General features: G+C 46.1%; 1 protein-coding gene across 1 annotated transcript in view; it reads right to left on the bottom strand.

Annotated features, from left to right (window-relative positions):
* Positions 1 to 17,181, bottom strand: part of LOC121640004 (transmembrane channel-like protein 3) — a 116,120-nt gene that overhangs the window by 50,628 nt on the left and 48,311 nt on the right. Inside the window, 2 exon segments of the mRNA XM_041985696.1 lie at positions 10,799 to 10,877; positions 11,007 to 11,116. Of these exon segments, the coding sequence (XP_041841630.1) occupies positions 10,799 to 10,877; positions 11,007 to 11,116 (189 nt within the window).

Below are 17,181 nucleotides of genomic sequence, written 5' to 3' on the forward strand. Positions count from 1 at the left end.
ATGTTATTGATATGTGATGTAAAATTTTTGGTATTTTTGAATTTCCTGAGGGAGTCATCCCATAGGATTAATAAAGTTAAGTCTAAGTCTAAAAGACACAACCTTTGTTGACTGCCAGACCTGATTGCTTCCTGTTGTACCCAGCCTGTCCACTCCTGCTGAATTCAATGCCATGTTAAAGTCTCCTCCAATAATCAGAATCAGAATCAGAATCAGAATCAGAAAGGTTTTTTATTGCCATATGAGTGAACAGGTTCACATCATTAGGAAAATGCTGCGGTACTTGGTGCAGACATAAAAACAATATAAGTTATAAGTTTAAGCATGCAATAAATATAAAATAAAAATTTTAAAACAAAATAAAGTCTCTACACTTTAACACAAAATTACAAAATATACAGGATGGGTATGGAATTAGAGCATAATCCAGAAAGTATGCTAAAGTGACAGTAAAGTAGCTTTGGTATGTTTGTCTCTTTTTGCATGAAGCACAGGTCCTGTGACTGAGACAGAGCGTTTATGGCCTAGAGTTCTTGTTCATGAGTCCAACAGCAGAGGGGTAGAAACTCTTCTTGTGGCGAGAGGTTCTGGTCCGGATGGACCGTAGCCTTCTGCCTGAGGGGAGTGGCTCAAAAAGTCCATGACCAGGATGAGAAGGGTCGGCTGCGATCCGGCCCGCACGGCCCAGTGTCCTGGAGGCGTACAGGTTCTGGAGAGATGGGAGAGTACAGCCGATCACCTTCTCAGCAGAGCGCACGATACGCTGTAGCCTCTGTACGTCCCTGGTGGTGGCTCCAGCGTACCACACGGTGATGGAAGAAGTGAGGATGGACTCAATGATGGCTGTGTAGAACTGCACCATTGTCTTTGTTGGCAGGTTGAATTTCTTCAACTGCCTCAGGAAGTACATCCTCTGCTGGGCCTTCTTGATGACAGAGGTGATGGTGGGCTCCCACTTGAGGTCCTGGGTGATGGTGGTACCCAGGAAGCGGAATGAGTCCACAGTGGTGATGGGGATGTCAGTCAGGATGATGGAGGGGAGTGGGGCTGTGTGCTTCCTAAAGTTCACAATAATCTCCACTGTCTTCTGGGCGTTCAGCTCCAGGTTGTTGTAGCTGCACCAGGACACCAGACGTTCAACCTCCATCCTGTAGGCAGACTCATCCCCGTCAGAGATGAGTCCAATAACGGTGGTGTCGTCCGCAAACTTAATAAGTTTGACAGACTGGTGGCTCGAGGTGCAGCAGTTGGTGTACAGGGAGAAGAGCATAGGAGAAAGTACACAGCCTTGGGGGGTGCCAGTGCTGATGGTCCGGGAGGCCGAGATGTTCTTCCCCAGCCCCACGAACAGGATCCTGGCGTAGGTAATGAGTGTATTATCTAAAGCCTGGTACACACTTAACGATTTTTTTAAAATTGATTTTAATCTTAATCTTAACAGTTTCGATCATAATCTGATAATCTAATCACAGAACAACACACGCATAACGATGCTGTGCCGCAACCGATCTACTGGAGACGGTATGAACACAGGCCGTGTCCGAATGTGCACCCTACTCCCTACATAGTGCCCTATATAGGAGTTATGCCATTTTGTTGGGGTGTCCGAATGTCCAGAGAGAAAAAAGTAGGACACTCAAAATTACCCACAATGCATCTTAAAAAGTAGTGAGCATTGATGTCACTAGATGGATCAATATAGACCACAATGCATTTCAGGCAGAAGCTCAACATGGCGCAAGAAGACGAAAAAACATTCTTTATTGAATAGATATGCAATGAATAATAAAATACAACATAAGAAATAAAAATAAAAATATTAACACAACTTTGGATTGGATTTGGAATGACATCTCGATGCGTGTTATGGTTGCCGTGGTGACAGCTGGTAGTCACGTGGTCTTAGGCAAGGGAAAATTAGGCAGCTTCGTGTCTGAATCGCCAAGAGAATGAGTCACTTTGTAGCATGCTATATAGTGCAGGCCTATGTAGTGAACGAGGGGTTAGGGAGTAGGATGGACATTCGGACACAGCCGCAGACTTTATTAACTTCCTGGTTCCCCAGCCAGCTCTCTCTCTGATTGGCTACATACCATGTGACCATCCACGTAGTCACAATACAGTCATCGGCGTTCCTCAGAAATCGGCTCTGAAATATTGAACATGTTCAATTTAATCATCAGCAACGACCTGTAAATGAACACTTGGCGTAAATGTCAGTGATAATGGTCCATATGTGTGTAATGTTTCCCATAGGTGTGCTTATGTTCAGTGTATTCACATGTTCAGTGTATTTACACACAAAGGCGCACACAGGGAAATCCGTAATCACCATACAAGTCCGAAATCACTCCCAGGCTGGCAAACTGTGTGCCACTGTCCACAGTTGCCACGATCAGGGTGACTGGTGCCGTTTTCTAGGAGCTCCTCCCCTAGGATTGGATAAGCAGACCGGAAGCGAGAGAGGTATGGATCAATCCGGACACAGGGAGGGCGGATCCTCGTTGGCAGTCGGGACCAATCACAATCAGGTCCATCTGCAGTCAATCCAGTAATCAGTCTTCCTTGATGGGGAAACTGACAGCCGTAACAGTGTAAATTGTGGGTGTTGATGTTTGCTTACATGTTCTGTGTTGTTGGTATGTTGTATGTGTGTCATGTGACCGTCTGCGTGTGCCTTATACATTATTGTTAATATGGTATAATAAAGTGAAATAGAGGCTAACTGAAAGAGATGAAAGGAGAAGAAAATAACAGACATCCAAGCCAACATGTAAAGAAACAAATATCCATCAAAAACAAAAGTTATGGAGACTAGCAGTAGGTGTGCAACTATGGATTAATACATTTAGTGTGTTTATGACAGATCTACATGCATATTAAATATAGTGAGCTAAATGAGCAATGATTACTTGTCACAATAAAGATGTCCGTTAATGAATAATTTATCCAAGGCGATGACAGCACGGGAACCTTCTTTGAATCTTCTCCAGATTGGAAACAGGACCTTACATCTCTCCACGATCTCTTTGGGGAACTGGTTGTTGACTCTGAAGTCTGTTCCGGTCAGTTCCCATCCTTGGCTCTTTCTGCTTGAAGCTCATGAATTTCACCACCATCGGTCTTGGTCAGCTGCTCTTCTGTCTTCTTCCACACAAATGCTGAACTCTGTGAAATTAGATTATCCTTAACATGTCCTTGGGGAGTTTTAGCATGTTTTGGATGAATGATTTAATTGCCTTTTCAGGATCCTCTTCTTGTTGTTCCGGGATTCCTTCAAAAACCAGATAATCCCTCATACTGAGCGCCTGGAGATCGATCACTGTATCTTAAATTTTTTTATTTTCATGAGGGACATGTCATTCCCTTGGTAAGGGATTTCACCGACTCTCTGAGGCTCGCATTCTCTGCAGCCAGCGACTCGACCTGCTGTTGGATAAATTCCAGAGACCGCCGTAGCCTGAAACTCTCAGTGGAGAACTTCCAGTAAGTCCAAACAAGCGTCAAAGCTAGTGAGATTTTTATCTATAGATGTGAGGATCTCTAAAGTGTGGTCCACACTGGGAGAGGTAGCTCCAGTTTACTTCTCTTCCCGGCTTTTTTCAGTTTGAAGCAGCTTTGGGTGTGGAGGTAGTAGACGTTTTGTTCGTCCTGCCCATGCGCTCGTCAGTAAACTCTGAAATCCTCTTTGCTTTTCTCCATAGTGTAACCAGAATTTTAATTATCTGCTTCAAGAAAAGTTTTAGGTTAAATTTGGAAGATTGCTTAATAGAATGGGCCCCCCTCTGGAGCCAGGCCTGGAGGTGGGGCACGGAGGCGAGCGCCTGGTGGCCGGGCCTTTGCCCATGGGGCCCGGTTGGGCTCAGCCCGAAAGGGAGACATGGGCCTCTCCTCTCCTCCCGTGGGCTCACCACCTACAGGAGGGGCCATAGGGGTCGGGTGCATTGTGAGCTGGGCGGCTGCCAGAGGCGGGGACCCTGGCGGTCTGATCCTCGGCTGCAAAAGCTAGCTCTAGGGACGTGGAATGTCACCTCTCTGGCGGGGAAGGAGCCTGAGCTGGTGCGCGAGGTTGAACGGTTCCGGTGAGAGGCGCCAAGCAGGTGTAGGCCTGCTCATTGCCCCCGAACTTGGAGCCCGTACGTTGGGATTTACCCCGGTGGACGAAAGGGTAGCCTCCCTCCGCCTTCGGGTGGGGGGACGGGTCCTGACTGTTGTTTGTGCCTATACACCAAATAGCAGTTCAGAGTACCCACTTTTTGGAGTCCTTGGGGGGGGGGGTGTTGGAGAGCACTCCTTCTGGGGACTCCCTCGTTCTGCTGGGGGACTTCAATGCTCACGTTGGGAATGACAGCGAGACCTGGAGGGGCGTGATTGGGAGGAACGACCCCCCTGATCTGAATCCGAGTGGTGTTTGTTGTTGGACTTCTGTGCTCATCATGGATTGTCCATAACGAACACCTTGTTCAGACATAAGAGTGTCCACATGTGCACTTGGCACCGGGACACTCTAGGCCGCAGTTCGATGATCAACTTTGTAGTTGTGTCGTCGGACTTGAGGCCGCATGTCCTGGACACCCGGGTGAAGAGAGGGGCGGAGCTGTCAAATGATCACCACCTGGTGGTGAGTTGGCTCAGATGGTGGGAGAGGATGCCGGTCAGGCCTGGCAGACACAAGCGTGTTGTGAGGGTCTGCTGGGAACGTCTGGCAGAGTCCCCTGTCAGAAAGAGTTTCAACTCCCATCTCCGGCAGAGCTTCAACCATGTCCCGGGTGAGGCGGGGGACACTGAGTCCGAATGGGCTGTGTTCCGTGCCTCTATTGTCGAGGCGGCCAGCCGCAGCTGTGGCCGTAAGGTCGTCGGTGCCTGTCGTGGCAGTAACCCCCGAACTCGTTGGTGGACACCAGCAGTAAGGGATGCCGTCAAGCTGAAGAAAGAGTCCTATCGGGCCTTTTTGGCCTGTGGGACTCCAGAGGCAACTGATGGGTATCGGCGGACTAAGCGGAGTGCAGCTTCGACGGTCGCTAAGGCAAAAGCTCGGGCATGGGAGGAGTTTGGAGAGGCCATGGAGAATGACTTCCGGACAGCTTCGAGGAGATTCTGGTCCACCATCCGGTGGCTCAGGAGGGGAAAGCAGTGCTCCGTCAACACTGTGTACAGCGGGGATGGGGGGCTGCTGACCTCGACTCAAGACGTTGTGAGGCGGTGGAGGGAATACTTCGAAGACCTCCTCATTCCCAGCAACACGTCTTCTGATGAGGAAGCAGAGTCTGGGGTAGCTGGTGCTGGCTCGCCTATCTCTGGGGCTGAAGTCGCTGAGGTGGTTAAAAATCTCCTTGGTGGCAAGGCCCCGGGGGTGGATGAGGTCCGCCCGGAGTTCCTTAAGGCTCTGGATGCCTGGATGTAGGGCTGTCTTGGTTGACACGCATCTGCAGCATCGCGTGGACATCGGGGACAGTCCCCCTGGACTGGCAGACTGGGGTGGTGGTCCCCCTCTTCAAAAAGGGGGACCGGAGGGTGTGCTCCAACTACAGGGGGATCACACTCCTCAGCCTCCCCGGTCAGGTCTATTCAGGGGTGCTGCAGAGGAGGGTCCGTCGGATAGTCGAACCTTGGATTGAGGAGGAGCAGTGTGGTTTTTGTACCGGTCGTGGAACAGTGGACCAGCTCTACACCCTCTTTGGGGTCTTTGAGGGGGCATGGGAGTTTGCCCAACCAATCTACATGTGTTTTGTGGATTTGGAGAAGGCGTTTGACCGTGTTCCCCAGGGACTCCTGTGGTGGGTACTCCGGGAGTATGGAGTGCCGGACTCGCTTGTAAGAGCTGTCCGGTCCCTGTACGACCGGTGTCAGAGCTCGGTCCGCATTGCCGGCAGAAAATCAGAATCGTTTCCAGTGCGGGTTGGACTCTGCCAAGGCTGTCCTCTGTCACTGATTTTGTTCATAACTTTTATGGACAGAATTTCTAGGCGCAGCCGAGGTGAAGGGGATCCGGTTCGTTGGCCTCAGGATTGGGTCTCTGCTCTATGACGTGGTTCTGTTGGCCTCATCGGGACGTGATCTTCAGCTCTCACTGGAGCGATTCGCAGCCGAGTGTGAAGCGGCTGGGATGAGAATCAGCACCTCCAAGTCCGAGACCATGGTCCTCAGCCGGAAAAGGGTGGCGTGCTCTCTCCGGGTCTGCGATGGGGTCCTGCCCCAAGTGGAGGAGTTTACATATCTCGGGGTCTTGTTCACGAGTGAGGGAAGGATGGAGCGGGAGATCGACAGGCGGATCGGTGCGGCGTCCTCAGCGATGCGGGCTCTGCATCGGTCTGTCGTGGTGAAGAGAGAGCTGAGCCAAAAGGCAAGGCTCTCGATTTACAGGTCGATCTACGTTCCTACCCTCACCTATGGTCATGAGCTGTGGGTAATGACCGAAAGAACGAGATCTCGAATACAAGCGGCCAAAATGAGTTTCCTCCGCAGGGTGGCCGGGCTCCCCCTTAGAGATAGGGTGAGAAGCTCGGTGATCCGGGAGGGGCTCAGAGTAGAGCCGCTTCTCCTCCACATCGAGAGGAGCCAGATGAGGTGGCTCGGGCATCTGGTTAGGATGCCTCCTGGACGCCTCCCTGGTGAGGTGTTCCGGGCATGTCCCACCGGGAGGAGGCCCCGGGGCAGACCCAGGACACGCTGGAGAGACTACATCTCTCGGCTGGCCTGGGAACGCCTCGGGATCCCTTCGGATGAGCTGGTGAATGTGGCCGGGGAGAGGGAAGTCTGGGTTTCCCTGCTTAGGCAGCTGCCCCCGCGACCCGACTTCGGATAAGCGGAAGAAAATGGATGGATGGATGGGCTTAATAGAATGAAAGTTTGATTAGAAATGTGCCTTCTCTGAGTCTTCTGTCTCACAGAAAGTATGTCACTCGTGCATCAAAATTGCTGATTTGGGTCTTTCGAAATCAGACACCCTTGCCCAGGGAATCCAGTGGGGTTGCTCAGACCCCACTTTGTGTTCCAACAGTGCGTGTCCACAGATCTGCCTTCTTGACTCATAGCCACCTTGTTATTTGCTCTACGGATCAGTTGTAGATCTAATTGCTTTTTTCATTGCCTCCTGAATGAGGATTCTCAATACAAGTGGGAAATGCATATCATAGGATGTGATATGCATGGCAAAGAATGCTTATGCTTTGCTAGAAATGTGTGTGGGTGATAGATAAGTACAGGGTGACATATTAATTGGTGTCTAGTCTTTGTATTTCCTGCTCTACTATTCTCTACATCTCCATTTACATTTCATAGGTATGCAGAGCAAAAACACGGGCGTGGGAGGAGTTTGGAGAGGCCATGGAGAATGACTTCCGAACGGCTTCGAGGAGATTCTAGTCCACCATCCGGCGGCTCAGGAAGGGAAAGCAGTGCTCTGTCAACACTGTGTACAGTGGGGATGGGGGGCTGCTGACCCCGACTCGGGACGTTGTGAGGCGGTGGAGGGAATACTTTGAAGACCTTCTCAATCCCACCAACACGTCTTCCGATGAGGAAGCTGAGTCTGGGGTGGCTGGTGCTGGCTCTCCCATTTCTGGGGCTAAGGTTGCTGAGGTGGTTAAAAAGCTCCTCGGTGGCAGGGCCCCAGGGATGGATGAGGTCCGCCCAGAGTTCCTCAAGGCTCTGGATGCTGTAGGGCTGTCTTGGCTGACACGCATCTGCAGCATCACATGGACATCGGGGACAGTTCCCCTGGACTGGCAGACTGGGGTGGTGGTTCTCCTCTTCAAAAAGGGGGACCGGAAGGGTGTGCTCCAAATACAGGGGGATCATACTCCTCAGCCTCCCGGGTAAGGTCTATTCAGGGTTGCTGGAGAGTAGGGTCCGTCGGATAGTCGAACCTCGGATTGAGGAGGAGCAATGTGGTTTTCGTCCCGGTCGTGGAACAGTGGACCAGCTCTACACCCTCTTTGGGGTCTTTGAGGGGGCATGGGAGTTTTCTCAAACAATCTACATGTGCTTTGTGGACTTGGAGAAGGCATTCGACCATGTCCCCTGGGGACTCCTGTGGGGGGTACTCCGGGAGTATGGAGTGCCGGACCTGCTTTTATGAGCTGTCTGGTCCCTGTACGACCGGTGTCAGAGTTTGGTTTGCATTGCCGGCAGTAAATCAGAATCGTATCCTGTGCGGGTTGGACTCCGCCAAGGCTGCCCTTTGTCACCGATTCTGTTCATAACCTTTATAGACAGAATTTCTAGGCCCAGCTGAGGTGTCGAGGGGATCCGGTTCGGTGGCCTCAGGATTGGGTCTCTGCTCTTTGCGGATGATGTGGTTCTGTTGGCTTCGTCGAGCCGTGATCTTCAGCTCTCACTGGAGCGATTCACAGCCGAGTGTGAAGCGGCTGGGATGAGAATCAGCACCTCCAAGTCCGAGACCATGGTCCTCAACCAGAAAAGGGTGGAGTGCTCTCTCCGGGTCGGCAATGAGGTCCTGCCCCAAGTGGAGGAGTTGACATATCTCGGGGTTTTGTTCACAAGTGAGGGAAGGATGGAGCAGGAGATAGACAGGCGGATCGGTGCGGCGTCTGCAGTGATGCGGACTCTGCATCGGTCTGTCGTGGTGAAGAAGGAGCTGAGCCAAAAGGCAAAGCTCTCGATTTACCGGTCGATCTACGTTCCTACCCTCACCTATGGTCATGAGCTGTGGGTAGTGACCGAAAGAACAAGATCGCAAATACAAGCGGCCGAAATGAGTTTCCTCCCCAGGGTGGCCGGGCTCTCCCTTAGAGATAGGGTGAAAAGCGTGGGGATCCAGGAGGGGCTCAGAGTAGAGCCGCTGCTCCTCCACATCGATGAGGTGGCTCAGGCATCTGGTTAGGATGCCTCCTGGACGCCTCCCTGAGGGGTGAGAGGGGTGAGAAGCTCGGTGGTCCAGGAGGGGCTGTTGTTTTTCATCTTTGCTAGTCACTTTGTCTTGTTTTTTTTTTTTAGGCTTCAGAGTTCTTGTCACAGCTTGTGAATCTGGGTGGCTCTGTGGTTCATCGTGAAACTGGTCTCAACTTGCCAAACCTCTTAGTTGCAAAGCTGAGTATTTACGATATTATGGTGTCAAGACACCAGCCCACCTCCACCTTGGCTGTTGTTTCCAAGATGTGGCTTATGTCAAATTGTTACTACACTATCTAGTTGTTAGCTGATGGTCATTTGATCCTCTTCTGGTGGACTGTTTTGCAGGGGTTCAAAGGTTCTACTGCTTGGATAGATAGGTTACCACTGCCCTATTAACAGTGGTTGATGCTACTGTATTTAACTAGATGGGCTCTCATGTTCCACCCCTCTTGGACTCCACAGTAGGCTTTTCCGTAGCAATTTATATGCGTTTCTCCTTCGCAGAAGACTCAGGGTCAGAAGAAGATACCCGGGACAGCCCTTCCTATCCTGAGTGTCATCTTTGCCAGCTGTAAGCTGTCTTCCCATTCATCATCAAACTGCTCTTGGTAGCCATACAGTCTGTTCCTAAGTGTCACTGGCTTGGCCTGCTTAAAAGGTGACTGATAGATCTTGTGGATATAGAGGGACACATCATCATCAGTATAAATAAACTTGAAGTACTCAGAGAGCGCATACCTGTGCCAAGCCATTGTAAAAGAATTTTGCCAATGATTGTGGCTATTATTTTTGAATTAGATGCTTTAATGGTAAAATTGTTCTTATCTCCCCATAGTAAAGAATCCAGTAGCACTTTGCATTACAGCACAGTAATAATACGGTAATGGGCTACAGTTATAGTTACAGGACTGTAAAATCATCAAATGTATATTTGTGTCATTCTTTACATTGAATGAAACATCAACAGATATAACAATAACCACAGAAACAATTTATTGATCATTTTACAGCCCTGATTCATGGTTATTAGATGGACTACCTTTGTTTCCAGGTTATTGTTATATCAGCTGATCATTGGTTTAATATAATATTGCTGTTAAATAAAAACAAAAAAATGTAATTGAGCCTTTTACAGCCCTGATTTGTGGTTATTTCATTGAAGCAGTCCAATTTTTTTAGATTATTATGACATTTCTGTCACTATAATAAATATTTTTTTTATATTTATCTAGCTTTTGTAGACATATCCAGATAGTTACCACATAATTAGTACACTACCATACTACTACTTTTATTGCATTGTTAAATGTGTTGCCCTCTCATTGCAGTAGGGCTCCAGGCCCCTTATTATCCTGTAACTTCATTTCTCGTCTAGTAATTACCCAGTTATTACTTTAGCATTACCAACATGATACCAGAGTATTGTCATATTGTTTCCAAGTCTAGGTGGTGATTCAGCTACTAACTAATCAGTTTTATGTTTTAGCAACAACAACCTAGCAGTGTAGTCTTTGATCCGTTGATGCCTTTTGATGACAATGCATTGATGGAGATTTGGTACCTCACAGATCTTCTGCTTATCCATTCATTTTGTTACTTTTTCACTGTTTACTTGCTACAGACAGTCACACCAGCAAACAACAACAAAAAATGTAATAGATAGCCGGTCTACATGCTACTATGTGCCAGTGCAAACAAACAATCAGTATGGCTGTTTTCATTGCAGGACTCCTAAAAAGCTGAGATGATTTCTGGAAATATTTTAATTCAAAGTTGAAGTGAAGCCTTTTTTCCATCTTTTTTTCATCAAATATGGAAGTAAAATTGTTATTAATGACATTTGGTCAGTGCTCTGATTTCATCACCACCTGACCTGACTGGAATGGATAAAGGGGATTTTATCAAACTGAATCAGTCAGTCTGGAGGAGGTTTCATACTCACAGCTGAGCTCATACTGTTGACTTTGTCAAGTAGAGCGATGATCAGGCTGTACAGATTTCCCAGGTATAAAACAAGAACCCTGTGAACACAAGTCATATTTCAGGAAGATATGCACTAGATCATCAGAAGTTGGAATTCCCCGTCATAAGTCCAAGTTGAGATTGTTAAAGTGCTATAAAGTGATTAAATGATGGGCAGCTGACAGTACCTGGCAAGCTGGAACCGCAGCGAGGTTCGGGGGTGGTACATCTCCAGCTGAGCCACCAGCTCAAAGGCTGATGGGGCAATCATGGTGATGAGAGACACTACCACACTTACCTGAGAATAAAAACACATCATGTGAGAAGATCTCATAATAACTTTTAGTATTTGATCAGAAATCAGCTAAATTTGGCTGGATAGCTCAGTTGACAGAGCACCGGTCTTCCATGCAGTTGGATTCCCCATGGGGCGAGTATTAACACCTTCTAGTTGGGTCCTTAGGCAGTAGCGTTACTGCCTAACCACTGTAAGTCGCTTTGGATAAAAGCATCTGCTAAATGCCTGTAATGTAAATCCTCTCTAAATATTCTGACTTTTACTCAGACATTGTCTCATTAAAAATCAGGAATTCCTGTTAGAAATTCGAGAGTAGACTTGATTCAGTCACTCAATCTGGAAATATGGTCTATTGTAAAAATTACAATCATAGAAGAAATTCATGTCTAAGAAGCACCCCATAACAAAAACAATATGAGTCTGTCTATGGGAATTCACTGGTAATGAATGTTAGCAGGTGTGAAATGTAGTTTATATAATTCATATTGCATGTAGGCATGCACTAATGGGTAAAACAAACATAACATGGTGGGAGAAAGCCGGAGAACCTGGAAAAAACCCACACATACATAGCCAGAACATGCAAACTCCACACTGAAAGGCCACTGTTCAAACCTCTCCCCATCTGAGACTCAAACCACCAACCTTCTTGCTGTGCTTACTACTGGATTTTACATTTTCCCCCTCTTTTCACGGAGGGCACCCAGCATCCCCTATGGGCTGGCTGCCATTGCTTTGCAGTTAGCTAGCAAGCGTTGACGCAAGATAACGTGTTGCATGTGCGAGTTGCAATATTGACCTAAATTCTAGTGGTGCTCATGCAAACAAGAGCATAAACATGACAGGTCCGAAGTAAGCACAATGGCGGATAGTTTTGAAGACCATCTTTCAGACCTTGTCTGCAACTACTGGCATTTGTATTGTGGGTTTTGTGGGTTGATGTGATGAAGATGTCTCATCACTGACAGCTCCCCCTACTAACACTGAGTCCATACACGAACACACACACACACACATACTCGCCTGGCTAGTTTGTCTCGTGGGGACAAAATCATTCACCCCAAAGCCCAACAGTCACATTACCGCAACGAAACACACATGAATTCTATCTGCCTCATTTAGCAAGTTATTAAGGGTGCACACATAATATTTTGCTATGTTTATTGGGTATGTGGTGTTTGTTGGTTACTTACCGTCCTCCTGTCTGCGCCTTGGCTTGGGTCAAACCCGAAGCAACGGTCAATTAGCTGTTAAGAAGCGGACATGGTAGGCTTGTGGAAGTGACGTCACAATCAGGTTGTCACTCCAGTTCACGACAGAACATTTTTATTTAAAAAAACGGTTATTACTTTTGTATTTCTGGTATGTGATAAATCTAATTATCCTTAATTAATGTGTATAATTTGTGTTATTTTTGTATTTATTTTTGTCTTGTAGACACTTAAGAAGTACTTGACAAAACTGATTTGTTTGTAGAAATCAAGAACTATTGAATCTAAGAGGAAGGGCTTAGAGTATAGGGAAGCCTGAGAAGTGCAGAGGGTCACTGAGTTGCATTGCTGGCAACTGGAAGGACGTGTTGAGGTTTGAGTATTGGTATAGTTTTGGCTGGTCTAAAGAAAGACTAAAGGTATATGTTGTTTTTTTCTTTCTTTCTTTCTTTCTTTACATATATATATATATATATATATATATATATATATATATATATATATATATATATACATATATATATACATATAATTAATCTTTGCACTGGAATTTTTGGACATTTTTGCACTGTTGCGCAAAGTCTAGGAGTCACGAGCACAATAAAACCACCACAAACTGAAGAATGACTTGGCCTGTTTATTGGTTGGCGAAGAACCCAGACACAAGTGGTTTCAGAAGTGGGATGGCAAGTCGTGGAAAAAAGACAGCTCGCCCTCTAAGACGGACTGGACTGCGCTCACAGGCAAAGGATGACTTGGACCAGGAAGCTGGTGCAGCAGGAGGCAAGGAAACCGGCTGGGACACGGAGATGACATTGGAAGAGGAGGTGGACCATCAGGTGTGTCATCGGACCTAGTCACTGTGGTGAAGACCTTCTTGAAGGCCCAGCAGAAGAAGGAAGAGGGTATACTGCGGGAACTGCACAACTTCAGGGTGTCACTCTGACCCACTGTCCCTCCGCAACCTCTTGCCCAAGTTCCAGGTCCTGGACTTGCGACCTCCAGCACAGCAACTGCTGGTAGCCTGAGACTGGTGCTGCCTACATCTGCCCCTCGCCGGCATGATGTTGTCCCTTTCACGTCACCAAGTGATGCAGCTGTTATAGTGACTGGATCAGACTGGCAGAGACCAGACTCCATATACAACACAGCTTTTCAACTATACTTCAACAAAACTATTTAAAAAAAAATAAACTCATGAAACAGGCCTGGACAAAAATGATGGTACCCCTAGAAAAGACTAAAAATAAAGTGACCAAAGGGACGTGTTAATCCAAGGTGTGTCCACTAATTAGCATCACAGGTGTCTACAAGCTTGTAACCAGTCAGTGGGCCTATATATAGGCTACAGGTTGTCACTGTGCTGTTTGGTGACATGGTGTGTACCACACTCAACATGGACGAGAGGAAGCAAAGGAAAGAGTTGTCTCAGGAGATTAGAAAGAAAATTATAGACCAGCATGTTAAAGGTAAAGGCTATAAGACCATCTCCAAGTAGCTTGATGTTCCTGTGGCTACAGCTGCTCATATTATTCAGAAATGTAAGATCCATGGGACTGTAGCCAACCTCCCTGGACGTGGCCGCAGGAGGAAAACTGATGACAAATCAAAGAGATGGATAATACGAACGGTAACAAAAGAGCCCAGAAAAACTTCTAAAGACATTAAAGGTGAACTTCAGGTTTAAAGAAACTCCAGTGTCAGATCGCACCATCCCTCGTTGTTTGAGCCAAAGTGGACTTAATGGGAGACGACCAAGGAGGAACCATTGTTGAAAACAAATCATAAAAAAGTCAAACTACATGTTGACAAGCCACAAAGTTTCTGGGAGAATGTCCTATGGACAGATGAGACAAAAATGGAACTTTTTGCCAAGGCACATCAGCTCTATGTTTACAGATGGAAAAATGAAGCATATGAAGAAAAGAACACCGTCCCTACTGTGGAACATGGAGGAGGCTCTGTTATGTTCTGGCCTGCTTTGCTGCATCTAGCACAGGGTGCCTTGAATCTGTGCAGGTACAATGAAATCTCAAGACTATCAAGGGATTCTAGAGAGAAATGTGCTGGCCAGTGTCAGAAAGCTTGGTCTCAGTCGCAGGTCATGGATCTTACAACAGGACAATGACCCAAAACACAGTTAAAAACACCAAGAATGGCTAAGAACGAAACATTGGACTATTCTAAAGCGGCTTCTATGAGCTCTGACCTAAATCCTATTGAGCATCTTTGGAAGGAGCTGAAACATGGCGTCTGGAAAAGGCTTCCTTCAAACCTGAAGCAACTGGAGCAGTTTGCTTATGAGGAGTGGATCAAAATACCTGCTGAGAGGTGCAGAAGTCTCACTGACAGTTACAGGAATCATTTGATTGCAGTGATTGCCTCAAAAGGTTGTGCTACAAAATATTAAGTTAAGGGTACCATCATTTTTGTTTAGGCCTGTTTCATGAGTTTATTTTTTTAAATAATTCTGTTGCTCCTCCCTGTGCCGCCACCTTATCATGGTGGAGGAGTTTGTGCGTCCTGACGATCCTAGCGGCTATGTTGTCGGGGGCTCATGCCCCTGGTAGGGTCACCCATGGCAAACAGGTGTCTTGGGGAGGGACCAGACAAAGTGCAGCTCAGATCACCCTTATGATGATGAAAAAGCAAGGACCAAGGTTTCCCTTGCCCGGACGTGGGTCACCGGGGCCCCCCCCTCTGGAGCCAGGCCTGGACATATCACCGCTTAAAAGGACTCTACCGTCATCCCATTGGAAAGAGGCCCCGGGGAAGACATGTATGCTACATGCTCTTTTCATTGTTTGTTGTCTTAACTGTGTTTGTTGGTGATAGAAATGGTTTTACTGAGCTGGTAGCTGAGATTCTGGACTTTCTGTGGATACCACACATGTTTATAGTTACATCTACAGACCTGACGTTACACCCTTAAATGGATGCTAACTCCCCCTTATCTCCCGGAAGAGGAGGGTGCAGGTGCAAGAGGTGAAGCTAAACAGTCAAGCAGCAAAGTTAGATCATTTATAGGCCAGAAATCTGGATAATGAAGCAGTGAAACTGCATGGATGGAAGTTATTGTGCATATTGTGAATATTTCTCTCTCCTCACCATCTAGAAGCTGTGAGATTCTCATCCTGCTTTCTGTCTGTTCACCTGATGCTGATATTCATCACATATTGTTCCTTCTGTGTTTAGAAGGAAGCAGCTTCACAGCTTTAAATCCATCCTGCTGACTTTTTACCTTTTAGATAGTAAATCCTGAACATTTCATCCTTCTTTCTCATAAATATTTGATTTTATATATGAAGAAATATTTTAACTGTTGCTGTTTAAAGAGAAAACTGCTGCTAACCCTTTTTTTTTGTTTAGTGCAGGGGTCTGCAGCCTTTCCAATCCAAAGAGCCATTTTTCCCTCAGGAAGCTAAATAAAACTCCTTTAGAGACGCAAATATTATGAAACCTTTTTTTTAAAAAAGGCAACTTGATATATATTTTAATGAAGAGCCACCATAGGCTATTTGTTATTTTTGAAGAACCACATTTTTATTTACATTTTTAGGTTTTAAAATAAAGAAAAACATAAAACTTTTATAAAAAGAGCATACACAGATTTTCTTCTATGGGATGTAGTTGTATATATATGTATATATATAGCTGTAAGCCTTCTTTAAAAGGAAAGAGACAATTTGCGCGTAACAATGCGATTAATCGCGATTAAAAATTTTAATAGTTGCCCAGCACTATAGGGCTGTCAAATGATTAAAAACTTTAATCAGACTGATCAAAGCTTTAAAATTGAGCAGAAATTTAAAATAATTAAAAAATAATGAATCACCTGAAATTTGCCTGGTTTTACTGTTTTGTATCAACAGAAAGAAACAATGCTTACAAATATTTATTGTTAAATTACCTTCCCTTGGGTAAAAGTAGTTGTCCAGTGAGCATGTAATGTACTTCTACACGCTGTTCTAAAGCAGCTCTACCATGTTCTAGATCATAATTCTGAATTATTATAACTTATTATAACTTTTTAATTAACTGTATAAAAAAAAAACGATGATCTGGATAAAAACAGCTTTTTCCTTTTATCATTGAAGTGTGTTTGTGCAGCCGTGATAAAAGTCCTACAGCAGCATCACCCAAAGTAAACACCTGCTGATAAATGATATAATTGGGAAGTTTTTCTTCACTTTTTTTTTTTTTTTAAACATCAGATGATTACTGTAGTTGTAATAATCAGTTCAATATTTCATAAAATCTAGACCTAAAAACAGTCTAATTTGTGCCCCTCCTGGTCAGTGCTCCTGCCTGGGCCCCTGTCAGAACTTTTCTAGACCTGCATAGCTGCAATCCTTTCCACAGCTACTTTCTGTTGTCAGCTACATGCTTTGGTCCGCTACTGTGTTAGAGAAGGTCCTTTCAAAAACAGCACTTTGAGGTAAATATGTGATGGTATGAACCATGAACCGCTAGTTTCCTCCTTCTCAGCTGAACCATAAACAAACACAACAAAAGAGAGAAGTCGATCATCTGATAACCGGCAGCCATCACAATTCTCGGAGCAACATGAGAGGAGAGGGAGGAAGCAGCTGTTGCGCAAACACGGAGACGACCAGAGATCCTCTAGAGCAGCCATGTTGGTACAAAATGCAGGATAAGTTTAAAAAAAGAATGCAGGAAAAGTGTGGCTCTGGAACCTTCTCACCAGGAAACGAGTGTGTGTTAATACACCACATTCTCCACGGAGGCAACGTCCATGGGTTGCTCCATTAACTCTGTGTTTTTTCTCAAAGCCATCCATAGAGCCAGCTGGCTGATCTTTTACATCACGCCTCTCCACGTCCAGCCATCATA

The sequence above is a fragment of the Melanotaenia boesemani genome, chromosome 1, assembly GCF_017639745.1.
Source record: "Melanotaenia boesemani isolate fMelBoe1 chromosome 1, fMelBoe1.pri, whole genome shotgun sequence".
In the NCBI taxonomy this organism is placed as follows: Eukaryota; Metazoa; Chordata; class Actinopteri; order Atheriniformes; family Melanotaeniidae; genus Melanotaenia; species Melanotaenia boesemani.